Consider the following 23585-nt stretch of genomic DNA (forward strand, 5'->3'; position numbering starts at 1 on the left):
AATAACCTGGAGTTGGCGGTATTGTTGGAAGACTTTTTGAAGGTGAACCTTCATCGGTGACACTGAAACACACGAAAACATTACGATTTCGGATTCATGTAAACATACATTTTTGTTTCATGTTTTTATTGTCTCCTCATGTCCAGGCAAAAATTCATTATCAATATTCGTTGCTTTTGAAATTCGGCTTAAAATTTGCACATGGAACATCTAAAGACTCTCCTGAATTAAAAAAAAAAGCCTTAGTATCTCTAAATGGCGGGCTCCCTGAGAAACACATTTTTGTTTGATGTTTTTATTGTCTCCTCAGGCCCAGGCAAAAATTCATTATCAATATTCGTTGCTTTTGAAATTCGGCTTAAAATTTGCACATGGAACAACTAAAGACTCTCCTGAATTAAAAAAAATGCCTTAGTACCTCTAAATGGCGGGTCCCCAGAGAAACACATTTTAGTTTGATGTTTTTATTGTCTCCTCAGGCCCAGGCAAAAAATCGTTATCAATATTCGTTGCTTTTGAAATTCGGCTCAAAATTTCCACATGGAACAACTAACGACTCTCCTGAATTAAAAAAAAATGTCTTAGTACCTCTAAATCGCGGGCCCCCTGAGAAATCCTGGGCCCGGGGGAATCCCCCCCCCCTCTCGTCGGGCCTGGATGTAAGGATGCAAGCTCTGATGATGATGTCGCCAACCTATTTCCTGAATTTTTTAAGACGACCTGTTCATCTGAACTTTTTCAATCAGATCTCTATCCGTACACCTTAGACAGTTATAATTGTATTCTAGATCCTGTCATAGATATGGATATTGTTCTCAAGAGTCTTCTTGAGTTGAAACCGAATTTTGCTCCGGGTCCAGATGGTGTTCCTAGTTGTGTGCTAAAGTTCTGCGCTGTCAATTTATCCAAGCCGATCCTTTAATTATTTACACTATCTCTGGAATCTTCTCTATTTCCTTGAATTTGGAAGCAATCATTTATTATTCCCTTACATAAGAAAGATAGTAGGTCCAATATTGAGAACTACAGAGGCTTAGCTAAACTTTCGGCTATTCCAAAAATGTTTGAAAAGATCATCACCTACCAGATTCAATATACATGTAGTTCTTTATTATCACCCAGCCAACATGGTTTTGTGCGTAGAAGATCAACCACAACCAACTTGTTTGAGTTCAATTCTCTAGTTATGGATGGATTCTTATCCAATAAGCAAACCGATGTTATTTATACCGACTTCAGCAAAGCATTTGACTCTGTTAACCATGAGCTTTTAACTCATAAACTTGACTTACTAGGTTTTCCGAAGAATTTATTACTTTGTCTTCGCACCTATCTTGTAAATAGAACTCAGCGAGTTACGTTCAAAAACAGTATCTCTGAGTTGATAGAAGTTACTTATGTTTTGCCTCAGGGTAGGAATTTGGGTCCATTACTTTTCACACTCTTCATAAATGACTTACCTAAGGTTATTTCGTATTCCCGAGCTCTAATGTATGCAGATGATGTAAAACTATGCTACATACTTGCCTTCTGACTCTTCTCGGTTGGATCTACTTCAGGCCGATTTAGACTCATTTCAATTATGGTGTACAAAGAATCTACTAGTTTTGAATTGTTGCAAATGTAAACTAATGACATTACATAGAGTCCAGCCAGTTTTAAAGTCCTATATGCTTGATGGTGCTCCCTTGGAGCGTATATCTTTAGTATGTGACCTAGGTGTCCTTTTTGCGAAACTGACCTTTAACATACATATTTCATCTATCGTAAACAAAGCATCGGGTGTACTCGGATTTATTGAAAGATGGGCTAAAGAATTTGATGATCCTTATTTAACCAAGACCCTTTACACATCATTGGTACGCCCTACACTTGAGTATTGTTCCTGTATTTGGTCACCGGGGTATAAAAATCATATAGATTGAATTGAATCGGTACAGAAGCAGTTTCTAATCTTCGCTTTACGTGGTCTTAACTGGGAATCAAATCATCATCTTCCGCCTTATAGAAATAGACTTCTTCTCATTAGCTTGCCAACTTTAGAGAATAGAAGAACATTACTCGGGGTAATGTTCCTTCATAAACTGATTATCGGGGAGATAGACTCCACTGACCTTGTGAGAGGACTAAATTTTTCTGTTCCTGCGAGTACTTCGAGACACAATGTTCTCTTTCATTTACCCATTCTCCGGCGAAATTTTGCCAAATTTAGCCCTCTTCGCAATTGGTGCTCGCGCTATAATGAACTGTACAACTGTATTAGTTTTGAGTATTCGGTTGCTGCTTTCCGTAAGGAAACACTCTCACGTCTGGCATGATATTTTTCAAAGACTTTTAATAAGATGTCAATTTTTATTTCAATATTAATTTTGATTTAGATATTGATTAAAATTAAATTTTAACTTAATTAATTTTATTGTTTATAATTTTGTTTTTATTTTAAATTTTGTTTTTACACTTATGTTTTTTTTCTTATTATTTGTACTGTATCTTGTATCCAGTAGTCGACCGCTTTGTGTCTGTGTTGACTTTAATATAGTAAATAAAAATAATTATAGTTTCACCCATATTCTGGCACTCGGTGACTAACAATTGTTTTAGTTGTTTTCATTGAAACATTTAGGCAATTCACAATCTTTTGTATGCGATGTATTTTTGTAAAAAAAAATACAGTTCAGCAGCCTTTGTATGTATATCAAGTTATCATTGTATACAAAACAAATGTGATATCTTAACCGTCAACCTGAGAGGATGTTCAAGATGGCTCTTCTTACGTATGTATGGAATACAACATACAACTCATCGTAGGGTTCACAGGGGCCGTATTTAAAAAAAAAACGGTTCAATAAGGCAATAAGAGACCTTGTAAACTGCCTAATTATAAATTATAGAAACAGTTTGAAGTTTTTATAAAAACTGTCAGTCACTCAGAGCTGTTAATTTTATAATATTCTCGTAAGATTTAACGTTAAAAATGTATTGAGTTTTCTCTTATTTTAATGAATGTTTAGTCAACAACGGAGCCAATAAGGAATCATCGTTTCCTTTCAATTAAAGAAATCACTAAAAATCTAACACTTTACACAAATGAACCCTTCAAGATCGACGTGGATCCGAAGACATTACAGTTAGTGAATAAAAATTTTTTGTATTAAATATACAAATAGTATAATTGTATACACGTAATATGTACTTTATTATATTAAGATTTAAAAGGCCTTCTGAAAATCCACTTGTTGTGATAATGGCGTGGCTTATGGCAAAACAAAAACATTTGAAAAAATATGCTGAGTTATATACGAACATGGGATTCGACGTGATGGTGGTGCAAGTAACGCCATGGCAGCTCTTATGGCCAACTAAGGGTGCACAGGTTTGTCTTTTATTTTATTTAGCTTAATAGTATATTGTACGTATTGGTATTTCCTAGAACTTGTTAACAACCAAGACCAAAAATGGGGAAATTGCCTTCTGTAACCCAAACTATTGAACGGCTAATTTATTGAAAGACATTTAGTCTAATTACATTAAAGACGGCGGCTAAGACCATAATCACAATAATTGACTTCCCAGTGCAAAGTAGCATTTATTGGCAAGAGTGATTATTCGCTGGATTTCAAAGCTGATGTTATTTTTGTGTTAATGCTGGTTCCCAAATAAGCGAAGTCTCCTACTATTTCGAAATTATGGCTGCCAGCAGTGGCGTGGTGGTCAAAGCGCAAATGCGCTGACTCTTTGCTTGATGACAGCAGGTACTTCGTTTTGTTGCGATGGTAGATTTGCCAGGTTTGAAGCCGCAGTGATAAGGACCAATCAGCCGATTCACAGTAGGATTCATTATTTTGCACAATACGCTCCTTACATTCGATATTAAGAAGGCTACAGGATCCCCTTTCTTGTGGACTGCGCAAAGAATACTTAGATCCCACCACAGTGCAAAGTGAAAAGCGAAAGTCTATAAATATAGAAATAATATAAATATAGTTTAAAATAACTAAAAACAAGCAAATATGGTGCCGTTTTAGTATCTACAATCCACTTAGATATCTGATGATGATAGCACCGTAGTATAGAGGTTCGAGTCTCCGCTATTAAGCATAACTCGTTTTGTAGCGATTTATTTAACTACATACTTCAATAATTGCCACTAGATGGGTCAAACTCTCCTTTGCGCTAATATAAGCGCGTTAAAAGACCTGGTTTTTACAGGGCCCCGAAATTTTTATTTTTTTATTTTTTGAACTCATAAAAATATTTTAAAACCCGGGAGCCACATTTTCAAAAATTGTTTAGTCCATACATCGTAAACGCTTTAAAGGGCTAATTAAACTTTCTTAACCCTAACGCCATAGTCGTAACCATACCCATATCCATATCCATATCCGTGATCGATTAATGGTGCCTTAAGCCCCCATTACTGATACTTAGCATAGACTTGACTTGACTTGGCGTAAACTTGGCAACTTAGCCACGATTATACTCCACTTGGCGCATAAAATCTGGCATCATAATCAGCGTTGAAATTTATTTTTAAATAAATGTCAATTTGTATGACAAAATGTCAAAATGAAATGGAAACAAACAAATGGCATCTCAAAATGTAAACGTCACTTAGAACTTACACAGAAAATCAAAATTCAACAGACTTCTAAGTCAAGTTAAGTTTTGAGTAATCAGTAACATGCAATGTTCATTTAACAGAACTGTAAGTGACAGTTCGCAAGCCAAGTCAAGTCTATGCTAAGTATCAGTAATGGAGCCTTTAATCTAAAAATCGTGAAAATTTCATAAAAATGAAGAAAACACAAAAAATTACAAACATATTCCACAAAAAATAAGTCTCTTAGTCATAACGTATCCAAAAAAATGAATAAAATCTACACAAACTTATTAAATTCACCAACTCAAATATTTTTAAGTTATGGGTATGGCGAGAAACCAAAAAGCAATTGGTTGGCTATGGTATGGTTATGGCGTTAGCGTTATGTTATGGCACCATTAATCGATTACATTAATTTCCATAAGGTAGATTCGATCAGCTGTTTTATCTGGTTATGGTTTATAGTTATAAGTCACCATTTATCGGCCCTTAATGTACTTACATACATAAATATGTGAATAAACATGCACATACTACGCATCCATAGATTATTTCTTTTCTATTTAAATAATAGGTCGTGGCTGCTGAAACGCTTAAATTCTTGGAAAACAATAAAATATATGCGCCAATTGTAATTCATGGTTTCTCAGTTGGCGCCTATCAACTCGGCGAAGTAATGTTGCAAATGTCTCGCGACGTACAACGGTATATAAATACATATATTAAGTATTATACATATATATATATGTATACAATATCACACGCTGATATACATACATACATGGTCTTTCTCTAGCAGGGACCTGGACTTTTTTTTGCATGATATTACTAAATTTAGATTTAATGACAAAAATTTATTGCAAACAATTGATGGTTACACTGATCGATTTAAACCATTGATTTAAACTGTGTATGTGTGCTCCGGTTCATGGTGGAATAACCAGGTGAAGATAGCCGCCAATTATCTTGCTCTAAATTCTTCTTTGTTCTGTCATTAGGCTATCTGAATCGTTGTGAATGATAACTAAGTGTGATATCTTCTGCATAGACGTCAAAATTCCAAAGTGATTGGATCACCTGATTTGTAATTGCCTCATTCTGTATCTCTTTCTATCACCCGCTGAAGATAGGCGACGCCATATTGAACACCCTGTCAAAACGCTAAAAAGTAGCCATATTGAACATCCTGTCAGGCAGTTGACAGATAAGATATCACACTTAGTCATCATTCACAATGATCGGAATATTTTTCAACAATGTTGTCCATTCCTTCATGAATCATGAACATTGTTTACTATATAGTTTGGCAGCTTAAGTAGAGGTTATGTTGCGAATAGAGTGGAAGGCAGTGGACTAGGCAGTCGAATGTCATATAATGAAGGAATAGTGTTCGGAGTTTTTTCAAAGTTAAAAAAAAAATGATAAAAGCTTTAATATAAATAAAACTATTGTTTTAATGACAACAAAAACGCCATATATATTCTGTATACATTAATTGGCAAGGATAATCTCACCTTAAAATTTGAATTAAAAAATCTAAAGTTTTTTTTTGAAACTGAGTCGAGAACTGTGCGTGTGAATGTGCGAATTTTCACCGATCAGCTGTTAGTTGCGCTACTTGGTAAAATTTACAATGATCATGAACGTACGAGGTTGGGATGGGCAGAGCGTCCTTGGGCCTGTCTTAAGGATAGCTTCTGTCCTCCCAACATGAAGTGACGAATTTTTTTTTGAAATGTATATTGCTGATTAAAAAAACCAAATTATTGTGGACTTTGTGACTGGCGTGGTGCCAAGTTAAAACCAAATTGCTTTTGATTTTGCGCCTGGCGTGGTGCTAATAAAAAAGACCAGATTAAAAACTAAAAAACTTACTTTTTTATAAGAAATATCGGAGTTTAAATATCATTGAATAACGGAGCTACTGTGAATAACGGAGCTTTCGCGTATAACGGAGGATTATTGAGATTTAAGAACTGGCGTGGTGCCAATTAAAAACCATACTGTTTTTTGGTTATATACACAACGGAATAGTGAAAAAAAGTGGCGACAAGCTACCTATTGATACAGCACATAATTAGATAAAAGGATAAAAGAAAATTCTCGAAATGAGATTTAAAAACTGACGTGGTGCCAATTTAATAACCAATATCATTTCATATACATTTTGATCTGGTATTATCGGTTTAGTCGAAGCCAATCACCCTCAACGTATGTTGAGTAAATCCCAAAAAAAAAAAACAAAAAAAAAACATTGTCCCCCAAAAAGTGTTGTTTTTTTTTTTGAGTATATTAACTTTGTTTTGATAATGTTTGATTATACAGGTAAAAAGGAATCGAGATAGATATACACTTCCATATATCAAAATCATCAGTATCGAAAAAAAGATTTGATTGAGCCATGTCCGTCTGTCCGTCAACACGATAAATTGAGTAAATATTGAGATCACCAAATTTGGTACATGAGCTTACCTGGACCCAGAATAGATTGGTATTGAAAATGAACGAAATTGGGTGATAACCACGCCCACTTTTTATATGTATAACATTTTGCGAAACACAAAAAACCTGATTATTTAGTAAATAACACACCTAGAATGTTGAAATTTGACGTGTGGACTGATATTGAGACTCTTGATACAAATTTGAAAAAAAAAAATTTTAATGGGCGTGACACCGCCCACTTTTGATAAAATCAATTTTACAAATATTATTAATCATAAATCAAAAATCGTTAAACCTATCGTAACAATATTCGACAGAGAGCTTGCCTTTACTATAAGGAATGCTTTGAAGAAAAATTAACGAAATCGGTTAAGGACGTCCACTTTTATATAAAAGATTTTTAAAAGGATCGCGGACAAATAAAATAAGGTATATCTTTGCAAAAAAGAGCTTTATATCAATGGCATTTCATTTCCCAAGTTTTTTTATAACAATAAATAGGAAAAACTTCAAATTTTAAGAAATGAGCGTGGCACCGCCCCTTTTATGGCTAAGCCCTCACTAGGGTAGGCACCTTGTCGTTGGTGTGAGGGCTTAGCCGATCTCCATTGCGCCCGACTATGAGGCGGAGCTGTTTGGGACTGGCATCTACGCCGTTTCGTCTCATAGGAGGGCGGCGGGATGTCGGTGACCAAGAACTGCCAACCCCCTAATCCAGGGTGTTATGTGGACCGTGCCTATTGGACGATTTGCAGCCAGGGGATAAATTCGCCTGTATTCGAACGGAGCCTTCCCGATACCGGGCCACCTCGGGAAAGAATTGATGGCATGGCCTTTCCACAGTAAGGGGCGCTGCTGTGGCTGACGGTTCTTTCCCCGTATACAATACTGGAGTATAATACGAGAGTAGTGCTGATTCAATGAACTCCGTGTTGGAAAAGCACACAAATGAAAACGGAAGAGTGGAGAAGGGAGTGGGGATCGAGCGCTTGGAATGGGCCCATGAGGCGGTAGAAGTAGGTCGAAGGCAGTTCAAAAGGTTTGCTGCTAGAAACCCCCGGTTGTGTAACCGGTACGAGAAGAGGCAACGTTCGGCTGAAGGCGACAAGCCTGCTTTCAAGAGGCAGAAAGGACCCAAACCCAGAGCCGCGAGGCAGGGCAGTCGCATAGACAAAACAAGTAGGCCCAAACTGTAATACAGATGGGCCTCGAAAGCTGCGAGTCAGAGGGAAGTTCCAACTACGGAAGTAGGAAATAAGCCAAAAGGAGATAACGCTAAGACTCCAGCTTTCTCGGAGGTGCTAAAGGGAGTTAAAGCTAAGACTCCGGCTTTCGCGGAGGTTCCAAAGGGAGTTAACACTAAGACGCCGGCTTTTCCCGAGAAGATGAGTGATGTAGCAAAGCAGTCACTGACTGTGGCGCTGGTTGATCGTAGCATTCCTTTCGGACAGATGACTACTGAAAGGTGGAGATCTGTAGAAAGGGAACTTATTAGCTTAGTGCTTAAGATGATGTGGGAACAACCAAGTAAGCCCCTTCCAACCTTTGTTTCGGGGGGATGGTATAATGATGTGAAGATGATAGCGTGCGACAACATCGCGAGCTTGCGGTGGCTGAAGGAAGTGGTTCCAAACCTCCAAAGGCAAGGCACGAACGCGCCGTTTGAGGTGGTGGATAAAGCGCAAATCCCCACGGTACCAAAAGTTAAGGTATGGATACCATGCGTGATGAAGTCGGAGGATACACTGCGACTTCTGCAGAATCAGAATCCGAACATACCGACACAGGATTGGAAGGTACTTACTGTATCTCGGACCACGGAGGAAGGTCAGTTCTACATCTTCCAAATAAACAAGCAGGCGGAGGTACACGCAGCTTGGAAAAATGTCCTTTGGTATAGGCAAAATTTATATGCGACTCAGGAAAAGAAGTCCCGAGGATAAAAAGCCTAACATGCTGGAAGTGGCCGAAGTCGAAAAGGATCTCAAAAGGCTAAGGGAAAAAGACAAGTGGAGGTAGCCGACGTCACCACGAAGGTGTTAGAAGAGGACCAACAGCCAGATGGTGCTGTGAGTCGCACAGAGGGACACCCGGCACAACAGTTACAAGAGGCTGAAGGGGCTTCGAACACTCTAAACCAACAGGGCAAGGGGAGGACGAACACGTCACGACGAAGGTGCTGGAGGGAGACAAACAGCCCAATGGTGATGCGAGTCCTACAGATAAACCTCCAACACAGTAAAGTGGCGTCGAGCGAACTCCTCCTAACCCTTGAGGAGGGCTCGTTTGACGTGGCGCGATCCAGGAGCCGTGGCTCTCATCGGGAGGAAAGGCTTCTGGACTTAGCGTGCTCGGATTTGGCATTTACTATGCGCAAACGGAAGGACGGATGCAAGCTGTAGTAATGGTAAAGAAACAGTTGCATTAATTTATGCTGCCTAATACACTACTGAGGAGTGCAAGAGGATAGTACAGGACGAAGGGCGCAAAGGGCGGTTGGTCATAGGCACGGATGCAAATGATGATTGGATGGTTCTTGATAGACCATCCTTCTCCGACCATGCATATATCAGCTTCAGCATCCCCTAAAGAGGGTAGAGAAGGGAGGAACCTTTAGAAACCCTAGGTCAACAAACTCGACTAAATTCCAGAAACAGGTAGAAACGAAACTGGGACAACCCAAAGAGGATGCTAATGTGGAAGAACTGGAGGAGTCTAATGAATTCCTAACAAGGGCGCTTATGACTGCGTATAACAAAGCTTGCCCTCCAAGAAGATTCAGGGAAAAGCAAAGCTGCCATGGTGGAGCAATGAGCTGAGTCTTCTAAGAAGACAGGTAAAAGAAATGTTTAAGCTAGCAAAGACCACGGAAAGCGAAGCGTGTCAGGACGAGTACAGGGATCTACTGAGGATCTACAAGCGTGAAATTTCCATGGCGAAGAGAATCTCATGGAAAAAGTTCTGTACGGACATATAGTGCTCCAGCGAAACAGCACGGTTGAGAAAAGTCCTGGCAAGGGGAAATATAGTCCTGGGACTAATAAAGAAAGAGAACAGGGAATAGTCACGTAATAGTGAGGAATCCCTTGAGGTGCTTCTCGATACACATTTCCCATCGGAAGATGGTTTAGAAGAGCCAGCAGACAGCACTCACATTTCGATCACGGAGCGGGTAGTGCCGGGCTTGGTGACCGATACCAAGATCGAGTGGGCAGTGAAGACGTTTTCAAAGTTTAAATCACCGGGCCCAGATGGTATATTCCCGGCCATGCTAACTGTTTCAAGTAGGGCGGTCGTGGAATGGCTTAAAATAATATATTCGATGGGTGCATAAGACTGAATCATGTACCGCACTCTTGGGGAACTGCTCGAGTAGCTTTCCTACCAAAGGCGGGGAAGATCGGTCACGTGTATCCCAAAGATTATAGACCCATTAGCTTACCATCATTTCTGCTCAAAACCTTTGAGAGGCTGATAGATGTGTACATAAAGTCCAACGTGTATGAAAAGCTGCTCTCCACAACACAACATGCGTACACCAAAGCAAGTCGGTAGACACCGCATTGCATAGGGTGGTAATGAGCGTAGAGAAAGCCCTGGAATATAAGGAATATGCTGTAGGAGTCTTCTTAGACATTGCCGGGGCTTTCAATAATGTCTCTAAATGGGCGATTATGGATGGTCTTAATTACATTAAAGTACATCCAGCCTTAACCAGAAGGATCGGCTGCATGTTAAATTGCAGGAAGATTACATCACAATGGGGATTGTACGCGGCCACGAAATCAGTGGAGAGGGGAAAGCCGTGGGGAGGGGTTCTATCACCTCTGCTGTGGACGCTGGTCATCAACCAACTGCTCAGCCGGTTTGATGAGGGACCCGTAAAACTTACGGCTTACGCGGATGAAGTTGCAATTGTTATAAGTGGAAAGTGCCTTCCAACGATTAGCTCTTTGATGGATCGGGCGCTTCGGGATATTCATACCTGGGCATCAAATGTCGGGTTGAAAGTCAACGCGGATAAGACGGATATGATCTTGTTTACAAAGAGGTACAAGGTCACAAATTCGATCAGGCCTAAGTTAGGAGAGGTGACCTTACAGGAGAAACCTTGCACAAAATATCTAGGAATCATCCTAGGCAGTAAGCTGTCATGGAAGCTCAACGTGGAGGAGAGGATGAAGAAGGCTTCAACTTTATGCATGTAAAAGAATGCTGGGGTGTACGTGGGGCTTATCGCCCTCTCTTTCTCATTGGGTTTTTACAGCGATTGTAGACTCAGGACAGGTATTCTGACTGGACACTGTCTTCTGGCGTCACATGCCTTTAAATTAGGTTTGGTCAGTGATAACAGATGTAGGAAATACGGGCTGCAGGAGGAAACGATCGAGAACGTTCTGTGCTCGTGCCCCGCGCTTACCAGGCTAAGACTCCAGCTATTAGGAGTGATACAGCTGTCAGATCTAGAAGCAGCAAGTGGCTTAAATCCTAGGAAGCTTATAGTATTTGCCAAGAGGACGGAGTTATTTTATAACATAGGTCCTGGTTTTTGATAGGGTTTTTCAGTTTGGTCGTTAAAACAAACTTCTGGTAACACTACGGACTTTTTCCGTCTATGTGAGGTCCTCATGGACTGGTCAGTTCAACCTAACCTTATGACTAAGCAATTTTCTATGTTACGGGAGCCATAACTCGAAGAAAAATTAACGGATCGTAATAAAATTTGGTACACATATTTTCCTTATAGCAGAAAATATTTCTAGTAAAAATGGACGGGATCGGTGAAAGACCACGGCAACTTAGATATAAAACAAGTTTAAAAGGGTCGTAGACTAGAATAATAAGCTATAACTTAGCAAAAAATAGTTTTGAATCAATGATATTTCACTTATCAAGTTTTATTGTAAGAGGAAATGGGGAGACATTTTTCTTTTAAACGGGCGGTGCCACGTGTTATGTAGAAAAGTAATTTATCTGAAATGAAATGTACAATTGAAGCTCACGCTGGGTATATAATGTTCGGTTACACCCGAACTTAAGCACCTTTACTAGTTTCTATTCACTTCACCTGGTGATTCCATCATGCCCCTGGCTATTCTACCATGGTTGGTGTGTTTCCAACAAAATTTAAAATTTTAAACCAATGAAGAAAAATCTTGTTTTATTTCTCTTTTTACCATCGCTAGTTACAAACAAATATTGGATAGAATAGCTTGTCAAATTTGGGATAGCGCTGCTGATATTACGGAAGTTTCGGAAGGCGTACCGAAGTCAATATTCCCTAAAAATCCTCGTATGCAAAGCGCACTACGAAACTATGTACTGTAAGATAATACTAGCTCAAAAATTGTCACACATAATTAACATAAATTATAATTTTTTTTGAAATATGTAGTTACCATATGAAAACATTCCACAATCAAGCTACCATACATTATATGAGATCCAGCCAAATGTTTCATTCAACTTTGGTTAAAGCGCCAGCATTGTTTTTTGTATCCGAAAATGATGCAATTGGGCCACCATCGTCAAATCATGCTGTACGCGAAAATTGGGAACGTGCAAATATTAAGGTAACCTTTAAATGTTGGAAACATTCACAACATGCAGCACATCTTATAAAACATAGTGACGAGTATTTGGAGTGTTTAATGAAGCATCTTGAGGATTGTAGTGTAATCGAGAGCGCCGGCTTAAAAATGCGTACCAAACTGTAAATAAGAGATAACTATGTAATATTTGAAATTGCGAATTTATAAATTATAATTTATAACACATGTATATGGGGTTTTCCATCCCATTTCGACCAATTTTGAGCCCGACCCCTTTAGAATTGGCTGAAAGAAAGTTTTTCTTCTTTTTCTAGCTTACTCAAAAAAAGTTATGAATTTAAAAAAAACAACGCCGTTTTTGTTTTCAAAATGCTATAACTTTTCCAAAAATTGATCGTTGGGATTTTTTTTTTTAATTTGTTTTTAAATGTACTTTTCGGAAAAAATACAAAAAAATTTTTTAAGTTTTTTTTTTTAATTTTTCAGTTTTTCGAGATTTTTCGAATTTCGTCATTTTTTTTTTTCTCATAAAAAACTTCAATCAATTCTGCAATTATCCCCACTAATCCCGGAGTGGGCCGATTATTATTATTTTTTTTTATTTAATTGAAAAAAAAAAACTAAAACTTTTTTTGTATTTTTTGGAAAAGTACATTTAAAAACAAATTAAAAAAAAAAAGATCCCAAACGATCAATTTTTGAAAAAGTTATAGCATTTTGAAAACAAAAACGGTGTCCAACTCAAAATAAGCTATGAATTTAAAAAAACGGTTTTTTTCAAAATGCTATAACTTTTTCAAAAATTGACCGTTTGGGATCTTTTTTTTTTTTAATTTGTTTTTAAATGTACTTTTCGGAAAAATACAAAAAAATTTAAAGTTTTTTTTTTCAATTAAGCAAAAAAATAATAATCGGCCCACTCCGGGATTAGTGGGGATAATTGCAGAATTGATTGAAGTTTTTTATGAGAAAAAAAAAAAAATGGCGAAATTCGAAAAATCTCGAAAAACTGAAAAATTACAAAAAAAAAAAAAACTTTAAAAATTTTTTTGTATTTTTTCCGAAAAGTACATTTAAAAACAAATTTAAAAAAAAAAAGATCCCAAACGGTCAATTTTTGGAAAAGTTATAGCATTTTGAAAACAAAAACGGTGTTTTTTTTTAAATTCATAACTTTTTTTGAGTTGGATGAAAAATTTGAAAAAATTCTGAAAAACGTCTTTCGTAAGCTAGAAAAAGAAGAAAAACTTTCAGCCAATTCTAAAGGGGACGGGTTCAAAATTGGTCGAAATGGGATGGAATACCCCAAATATATATATATATATATATATATATGTAGATTTATATATATTGTAACCAATTTAGGGAAATCCTGATTATGCACCTTCTGCTAACGTTCGTATCGCTGAACTGTTGAATAAATCACTCCAATATTCAGTATTGTAAACTGGTCTTTATTTAGATAACTTTGTGAGTATGTAGTACAATTATACTTCACAATTATGGTTCACTTCACAATTGCGTGTTTAAATCAAACTGATTACTGAATAGTTATTACTCAGCTTGCGCGGCGTTTATACTCTCGGCGCACTCTACGGGAGTAGGAGCTACAAAAGATTTATAAAAGTTACGAGGACGTCTGGTTTTGGGATCTAGCCCAGAACAACCTGTCCGATGCAACCATCCCTTGCACGTGACACACTGACAAGAGTATGGCCGTCCTAAAAAGATTATTTTCCGGCAAATGCAGCAAAACCATTTCTCAGGACCGTGGTCAGGAGACGGACCCGGATTGGATTCGATACCTTCCCGGAGTAGGAGAGTGTGGCGCAGTCCCGCTGCGAGGAGCTGCTGGGAGATTGAAAATTTGTGGGAGGGACACAACAAATTAAATGGGGTTACACTGAAATGACAGTCCTTGGTCGGGAAAATCCTTAGTCGCTCCGGTACATAGAACCGACTGCCTTGGGAAGCGAATCAGATCCGTTGTTTCCGATCTTGGGTAAAACTATTACCCAAAGTAATTTCATAAATATTTTTCTTTTAATAAAAATAGTTTTATTTGAATATAGGTAACTAATTATTATACCTAAAGCTAAAACTATTATAATGAACTATCGACTATAGCGCATATTTTCACTTTAGATAATGTAAGAAATTTTTAGTAGGTACGTACATATTACAAAGTATTTATGAACACACATTATTGTGACATTTTAACATTAGCGCTATAGATCCAATACTTCATAAAAATTATGACTAAATCTAATATACATAAAATATGTCAAAAAGTTTACGAGCTTGCATTTTTAGGCGGCGGTCTATAAACCCCCACAACAACAGCATGATCACGTTCGTACGGCTCTAGCGTAATCTGTTCCTGTGGCTTAAGTTTATCAGCCTGCATTTTTTTCACCTCTGCTGCGAACACGGCTTCTGGTTGTGCCGTAGAGTCAATACACGAAGCTTTAATAGATATCACAAAATGTCCGCCATTTTTTAAGAAGTGCTGAGCATTTAGTGCAACTATACGCCCTTGATCTGGTTGGGCCACATCGGCAAATATCGTATCAACCATACCAACAAGCATGCGATATTTGTGTGGATGACGAGCATCTTCAATTATTGGTATAATATTTGTTCGCTTTTTAGCAACGTTTATAAGATCACGTCCCGAACGATGTGAAAATTCAACAGCATATACGAGGCCTTCAGGCCCAACAACATCCGAAACATGTGAAACAGTTGTACCAGACGCTGCCCCTAAATAAAGAACTTTAGACCCCGGTGGCATGTGAATCTTGTCCACACCACCCAAAATAGCTGCAGCAAGTTTTGAACGGAAGGGATTCCAAACGCGATATTCAATTTTTTCGCCATTTGTCTGAAAAAAAAAAGTGTAAGTATTAAACATATTCAAAATATTTTAATATTTATCTTAGTTATCAGTTTGGCATTACTCTAAAGCTTTGTCCAATTAAAATGCGTCTTAAGATCTCAAACCAGGCGATTCTAATTTAAAGGATTTGGCTTCATGGTCACATACTACCATGTTCTGTACCCCTGCACAGTCTCATCAAAGGTGGGTAGTTATATCTATATTCAACTTCAACGTACCTCTACTGATATTCGTTTTTCGCCATAAACATCGGATCCAGGGGCAAAATTTCGTGTTACCAAAGCATCTTCCTTTCCTCTTGCTATAAAGACTCCTTCATGACGATGTGGTTCAATTACGACAGAATTTCCTATTAAAAAACTATGAGATAAGGGAATTTAAGTAGTTACGACGCATCTTCTTACCTCCTTTAAATCCGCCGCCACCACCACCTCTGCCACCACGCATTCCACCACCTCTTCCGCCACGACCGCCTCCGCCTCGACCTCCCCCGCCCCGGCCACCACCACGTCCTCCAAAACTGCTGCGACCACGATCACCACCTCCTCCACCAAAACTACTTCGACCACGATCACCTCCTCCACCAAAACTACTTCGACTACGATCCCCACCTCCTCTTCCACCGCCCCCGCGTCCACGACCACCACCGCCGCCTCCACCTCCACCACCACCGCGTGGCGAGAAGCCTTTTAAAATAAATGGAAATAACGATAATTTAAACAAAAGAAAATGGTAATAGTCTAGTTGAGGGGTCGACTGCTAATACGCTACCAAAAATATCGAGAGAGGTGTCAAAGGACGCGTCTTGACATCAGTATTAATAATCCGAAGGCGGAAAATAAAAATATTAACTCGTTCAAAAGATATTAACGAAAAACCGAAAAAAGACCCACGGGTACCTCCGAAACCGGGGGTGGGATCCATAGTATTTTTGCGCAGAACACCTTTCTGAGTTGGCGGCCTTCGGCCGCGCTTATAAAAAATAACCCTGGACTACGCCATGCCAAGTCCGGGTGTGTGGTATAACCGTGGCTACCGCCACGGTGATGCACAAATTTTTTTGTGGGTACAAACACAACAACAACCACATGCAAATCGCTAACTTCAACTGCAAATATCTCCGCACATGGATAAAATTTTTCTTTTCCGCCAACGGATTATTGTTCTCGAGATTAATACGCGTCTTTTGACACCTCTCTCGATATTTTTGGTAGCGTATTAGCAGTCGACCCCTCAACTAGACTATTACCAAGAAAATATATGGGTATACAAACCTGGTTTCCCCATAATTTACAGATTAAAGCTCAACAATAATACGGAGTGCCAGCCGAAAATCACAAATACTTCTACCTATGCGCCCGAAATTTATACTTGAGAAAACCAAAGATGACAGAAAACACACGTGTTTTTGTTCTGATGTTTGATGATAGAAAAAGAACTGCTTTTGTTCGATATTGGCTGCACTGTTTTAATCATAGTGTACCTATACCAAGTGTGTTCACTAAGTGATAAACGTCAAAACTACAAACAGCCTCGCATTTTTGGTCTCAACGACAACATTTTTGTCTACCAATCGTCTCGACTTTTTCAATTTTTCAATCATTCGGAGCATTCGGTAATGGTATCCATTTTGAATTCGCTGTCATTCCGAATCCAGCGAGTGCCTGTCAGAATGCTTGACAGATAAGTCAACACACTTGTACTTGTACACTATGGTTTTAATAAAACATTGCATTTTCCGTACCGTCGATGGGCGCCACAAATTATACGAAAGGACCGTTCCATTGGTTTATCGAGCTCTGGCTCTGGCTCAAATCTCATTGCAACGATCTAGATAAACTTTATGAGAGCTGGCAGCACTAATATAAAGCATCTGTTTTGTTGAAAATAAGAAGAAACGTGGTTCGATAGCCAGCGAAGATCGAAGATCGAATAATGCTCATAATAGGGGCCAAATTCTAACTCAAATATTTTTAGGTTATGGATATGACGAAAACCCAATTGGTTTGCTATGGTATGGTTATGGCTAGGTCGTTAAGGGCCAATTAATGGCGACTTATCACCATAAAACCATAACCAGATAAAACAGCTGATCGAACCTACCTTATGGAAATCAATGTAATCTATTAATGGTGCCATACCATAACGCTAACTCCATAACCATACCATAGGCAACCAATAAATAAATAAAAAATAAAAAAAATAAAAAAAAAAATAGGTTTTTGATTTCTCCCATATCCATAACCTAAAAATTGCCGTCATCTAGTGAGTTTTACAGCTCCGGCTCACGCTCAATTCTCACGGGAATGCTTTGGATCATTGAGAGACTTGAGAAGCAGATGTCGTCAAATTTTCGCACACGTTAAATGTGACATGTCAATGTTTTTCATTTAACTCATACGGCGAAAGGCTAAGCAGCGACATCTATTTTTGAAAAAGTAGGTTTATTAAAGGCAGCGTTGTCAAACTAAAAAGAAGTAATTAATAAATTATCTGGCTCACTGATTGAACTAGACTTCTATCTGGATTCATCCGGCTCAAATCGTTGTTGTTGCATTTACATGCAAAATTATTTATCTGGCTCAGGATTCTGCCACCGGATGATAGCTTATATTTAAGTTGGTGAATTTAATAACTTTTTGTAAGTTTTATTCATTGTTTTGGATACGTTATGACTAAGAGACTTATTTTTTGTGGAATATGTTTGTAATTTTTTGCGTTTTCTTCATTTTTATGAAATTTTCACGATTTTTAGGTTAAGGCACCATTAATCGATCACATTGGAGATCGTTATGGATATGGGTATGGATACCACTATGGCGTTAGGGTTAAAGCACATAAGCAGTTTTTCATACAGATGAGTTTAACACAAGCGTATGCATTGAGTAGATTGCACGTATTTTTATTGAGAGCGACACTGGCGCCATCTGATATTGAAAAGTAGCCATCTCCCAAATTTTGTTCCAAGCAAACCATAAGAAGATGAATTTGACATTTGCTTTGGCTTAGGGTGTTGGCACGCTATGCAAGTGAAATTATTTTTCCCACTGGTTGGTAAATTTTCTAACATTTTTCGCAATTAAAAATTGCAATATAACAATCGATTACGACACAAAATATGTTAGCAAGTACTTTTGTTGTATATGAAGAATGTTTATAACAAACAATGCTTCACAAATTTTGTATGTGAATGGGCAAGGCGTAATAAACTTCAATTGCCAAGTCTAAAGTTCCTTTATATTTAAAAGCGCATATTTTTGTTGATTGTGGCGATGTTATTGGAATGCATCAGCTTGTGTTAAACGCATCTATATGAAAAATGTTTTTTGCCCAGTCCACAAGATGGAATCTAAGTGTTCTTTGCCCAGTCCACAAAAAGGGGATACTGCAAAATGCACCAACTATCGTGGAATCAGCCTTCTTAATATCGCATATAAGGTCCTTTCAAGTGTATTGTGCGAAAGATTGAAGACAAAATGCGCCAAATCTTTGAAAAAAACCCGTGAAAAGAGAATCGACACACATCACCTCTTCGTCGACTTTAAAGCCGCCTTCGACAGCACGAAAAGGAGCTGCCTATATGCCGCTATGTCTGAATTTGGTTTCCCCGCAAAACTTATAGAGCTGTTGAAAATGACGTTGAGCAGCACCATCAGCTCAGTCAGAATTGGGAAGGACCTCTCCGAGCCGTTCGAAACTAAACGAGGTTTCAGACAGGGTGACCCCTTATCATGCGATTTCTTTAATTTGATGCTGGAGAAAATTAAACTAGCTGCAGAACTTAACCGCACTGGAACAATATACTATAAAAGCGTGCAATTACTGGCATATGCTGAAGACATTGATATCATCGGCCTAAACATCCGCGCTGTTAGTTCTGCTTACTCCAAACTGGAAAAAGAAGCGGTAAAGATGGGTTTGATGGAGAATGAGGACAAAACGAAGTACCTGCTGTCATCGAGCAAAGAGTCAGCGAATACGCGCCTTGGCAACCACGCTACTATTGGCAGCCATAATTTCAAAATAGTAAGACTTCGTTTATTTGGGAACCAGCATCAACACTAGCAACAACATCAGCACTGAAATCCAGCGAAGAATCAATCTTGCCAATAAATGCTACTTTGGACTAGGTAGGCAATTGAAAAGTAAAGTGCGAACAAAAATAATACTCTACAAGTCACTTATCGTGCCCATCCTGCTATATGGGGCAGAAGTATGGACCATAACAACAGCAGATGAAGCGGCTTTGGGAGTGTTCGAGGGAAAAGTTCTTCGAAAGATTTATGGACCTCTACGCGTTGGCGATGGCGAATACCGAAGAAGATTTAATGATGAGCTGTACGAGCTAGGCGCAGACATCAACATAGTCCAGCGAATTAAAACGCAGTGGCTCCGCTGGCTAGGCCATGTTATGCGAATGAAAGATGATGCTACGGCCAAGGGCGTGTTTCTATCGGAACCCGCCTATGGAAGCCGAGGTAGAGGCCGACCCCCACTTCGTTGGAAGGACCATGTGGAAAACGATTTAAACTCCCTTGGTGTGACCAATTGGCGCCGGTTGGCGGAGCGAAGGAGCGACTGGCGCGCCTTGTTTGACGGCCATAACCGTTTAGATGGTTAAGGGCGAATTAATGGTGACTTATAACCATAAAGCCATAACCAGATAAATCAGCTGATCGAACCTACCTTATGGAAAGGAATGTAATCGATTAATGGTGCCATACCATAACGCTAACGCCATAGCCAATCAATTGGTTTTTGGTTTCTCGCCATATCCATAACCTAAAAATATTTGAGTTGGTGAAATAATAACTTTTTTTAGATTTTCTTCATTGTTTTGGATACGTTATGACTAAGATACTTATTTTTCGTGGAATATGTTTGTAATTTTTTGCGTTTTCATCATTTTTATGAAATTTTCACGATTTTTAGGTTAAGGCACCATTAATCGATCACATTGAGATGGTTATGGATATGGGTATGGTTACGACTATGGCGTTTGGGTTAAGGAAGTTTAATTTGGCTTTTAAGTGCCAATTAAGTAAGGAAGTATATGAAAAATGTTATTGTGCCCCGGATTTTACGTTCTAGTGATGGACGATATGGCGATTTTGAGCTATCAGTGAAAATAGATATGGCTATTTTTGAATATCGGTTATTTTTTATAGCTATAGCGATCGCTTTATTTCAACAAGCGATTCCATACAGAAGAACGATTTTGAGCTATAAGCGAATATAGGTATGGCTATTTTTTACAGCTATGGCGATCGCTTTAATTTATCTTTAATAAGCGAATCTGCAATTATTTGTATACTTTTATATAAAAATGAATGTTTAAGTCTTTTTACCAGAGTAGATTGAATGTTATACATTAATTTATACTAAATTAAATTTTATTAGAATATATGATCCAAAATTGGAATAAAAAGAAAAAAGTATGTACCTTTAATTGTAAACTAATGTAATGTGAAATTCTACTTTTCTGAGATGTTATGATATATATTATTAACTGGCTGACGACAATATGTTCAGACTCGTATTACACTCAATGAGATGAAACTAGCTGAAATAAATGTATATGCATCTTTGTTTTATAAATTTTGTTAATTGAAAATGCTTTGATTTTTAAATGTAAGATGAATCAACCCGAAATAAATCTGTATATATAACACCATAAAAACATGATTTATTTACTATATTATACTACACCGATGTATTCAGAAATACTCCGTATGAATTTATTCTGAAAGTTGTATTTGGCTGCATAAATTTGTACAGTAAAGTGAATCAATTTTTAATGAAAAATACAGAGGAAAAATATAGCAAATTTTTCAAACTATTACAAAAATATTCTTTAGCAGAAAATTAGCCACCCACTGCAGTGCCCTAGAAATTAGCCGGATAATTCAACCATATGACAAATCTTGAATTGCATTCTCCCAAAAACCTTAAATTTTGAGTTAATCTGTTTACAATAAGACGAGTGATATATGTTTCTATAATTGTTTTATTTTAACATCAAAAACACAAATTTTATAAAACTGTTAACGGCTACTGCCTAGAAGTATGAACTTATGAATAACACAGGCAATCAATCTTAGGCCAAGTCTAAAGACCCATGTCTATTTGGCGTCACATAGTGTAATTAAAAACAAAAAAAAATCAGTCATTCCATTTCTTTTATACATTTCATGAAATTAAAGTTTTAAAATTAACTTATATTGCTTGTTTAATATTTTGACAAATATTAATTATTTTATTATAAATACTTAAATATAAAATCAAAATATAACGAATTTTATATTTTATGATTGGCGTTTAAAAAGATAAGCATTTTAGCCTTTTCATCATCTAAGCGCATTCTTCTCTCGCTTAAAATAAGGCCGGCTTGAGAAAAGAGTCTTTCACAGGGAACCGATGTTCCTAAACACCCCAACTTTTCGCGAGCTATAGGAGATAGATTGGGATACTTGTAATTGTTTTTCTGCCACCATAAAAAAGGATCAGCTTTTCGTGCAATTACAGTTTCTTCTATATACCTCTGCACTTCGATAATTGCTCTTGAATGAGTTGTGCCTTGCGATCTCTTTGATCTTTGCGTTGATTATTTTTGAGTTCGATCTTTCGCTTGTTTGTAAAAATTACCCAAACCACGTGGCTGCTTTTCTAGCCGACTTCACAATGTCGTCGTTCTAGTTGTTGCACAAGTTTGCTTTGTTCCGTTCGCTGTTTCGGAAAGTAAAGCACACAGATGAGCAATGATGAACGATATCTCACTATCGATGATTGCATCGCTGCTATTAGTATTAGAATTCCATGCTGAAGGAAAATCGCCAATCGGTATAATCGCTATTGGCGATATTCTGCCAGAGGTGATTGTCATTCAAAAGAATCGAATGAAGGAAAATAGCCAATCACTGATATATTTGGTTTGCAATAGCTATAGCTATTAGCGATTTGTCAATAGCGGCGATGCAATCACCAATAGCGAAATATCGAGCCATCACTATTACGTTCCAATGACGCGTGAACCAGGGGCCCTATTCGCTAATTGTGAGTTTTAAAATGTACACAAGAAATTGTGTAAACTTTGAAATTCTGATTCTGTAAAGCAAAACTGTGAACAAAAAAACTCACTGATAAAAACTTCGTGAGTTTTCTTGGCAGCCAGCGTACACTATTCTGACATTCAAAACTCATACGCACTGTTGCAGAATGACTTTTTTGTTTTCATGGCGTTTGATGAATATTTTCTCACTGACATAAGACTTTTACATTCAGCGCTCATTCAGCAAAACAATGTACACAATAATTTAGAGAATCGCATGAAAATTTAAAGTGTAAATTGTGTGTCCAAATGAGATTTCAATGAGTGTACATTTTTCAGTTTTTCACAGTTACGGAATTGACCCCCAGATACGGATAGAAATTTAACAACAACGTTGTGATCCTTATGATCACAAATCACCTTAGCAGACTGCGCATTCACGAGTTCAAAATTGCTTCGTTCTGCGCATCTACGCCTCAGTCATGGCGGAACGATACAAGGTGGCAGCATGGTGACATACCAACAAACATAAATAAAAATTTCATGTACTTTGTTTTTGTAAATTCGTTGGACAAAGGTCAAAATCGTAATGCGCCGGAAGTTTATGTATCAAATCGAATAAAAAAAGTTTATAATCAGCTGTCCCATCCTGCCACCTTGTATCGTTCCGCCATGGTCATAGTTGACTGCTTGAGCGAATGAAAGAGAGAAAAACAAGAGCTAAAGGAAAATTACGTAAGAATTGCCCATAAAAACAGCTGATCTAATGTTTACATGTGCAATGCGCAATCTGCTTGGGTGATTTGTGCTTATGATATTTATATGGTTCAATTTTTGATCCGTATAGTAGCTATGTTCGTTTCGTTTTCTGTCGTAGATTTTTTCATTATGGAATTATAGAAGGTGGAGCATTGCGCATGTAAACATTATTTTATGGGCAATGCTGATCCTGCGATGACGTAAACATTGATACTCAAATTTATGTATGTTCCTTTGTTCGCTCACGCATGTCAGCATGTTCCCAACGACAGCCTATAATAA

At 37.8% G+C, this 23585-nt stretch overlaps 2 protein-coding genes across 6 annotated transcripts in view; one reads left to right on the top strand and one right to left on the bottom strand.

Moving 5' to 3' along the window:
* Positions 1-14037, top strand: part of l(2)k09913 (lethal (2) k09913) — a 52232-nt gene extending 38195 nt beyond the window's left edge. For all 5 annotated transcript variants that reach the window (XM_067770836.1, XM_067770837.1, XM_067770838.1 and 2 more), the window contains 5 exons: positions 3012-3127; positions 3208-3373; positions 5175-5305; positions 12232-12369; positions 12441-14037. In XM_067770836.1, the coding sequence (XP_067626937.1) occupies positions 3012-3127; positions 3208-3373; positions 5175-5305; positions 12232-12369; positions 12441-12762 (873 nt within the window). In that variant the 3' untranslated portion in view covers positions 12763-14037. The remainder of the gene's footprint in view (positions 1-3011; positions 3128-3207; positions 3374-5174; positions 5306-12231; positions 12370-12440) is intronic.
* Positions 14038-14632: 595 nt separating this feature from the next.
* On the bottom strand, positions 14633-16957 carry Fib (rRNA 2'-O-methyltransferase fibrillarin). The gene is made up of 4 exons (XM_067770840.1): positions 16771-16957; positions 15901-16182; positions 15715-15845; positions 14633-15481 (listed from the first exon to the last, which is right to left on the bottom strand). Exons 1-4 carry the CDS (start codon positions 16781-16783, stop codon positions 14891-14893), a joined length of 1017 nt encoding a protein of 338 aa, XP_067626941.1. The 5' UTR covers positions 16784-16957; the 3' UTR covers positions 14633-14890.
* Positions 16958-23585: the final 6628 nt, after the last annotated feature.

This window comes from Eurosta solidaginis, chromosome 3, assembly GCF_040869045.1.
Source record: "Eurosta solidaginis isolate ZX-2024a chromosome 3, ASM4086904v1, whole genome shotgun sequence".
Lineage (NCBI taxonomy): Eukaryota > Metazoa > Arthropoda > Insecta > Diptera > Tephritidae > Eurosta > Eurosta solidaginis.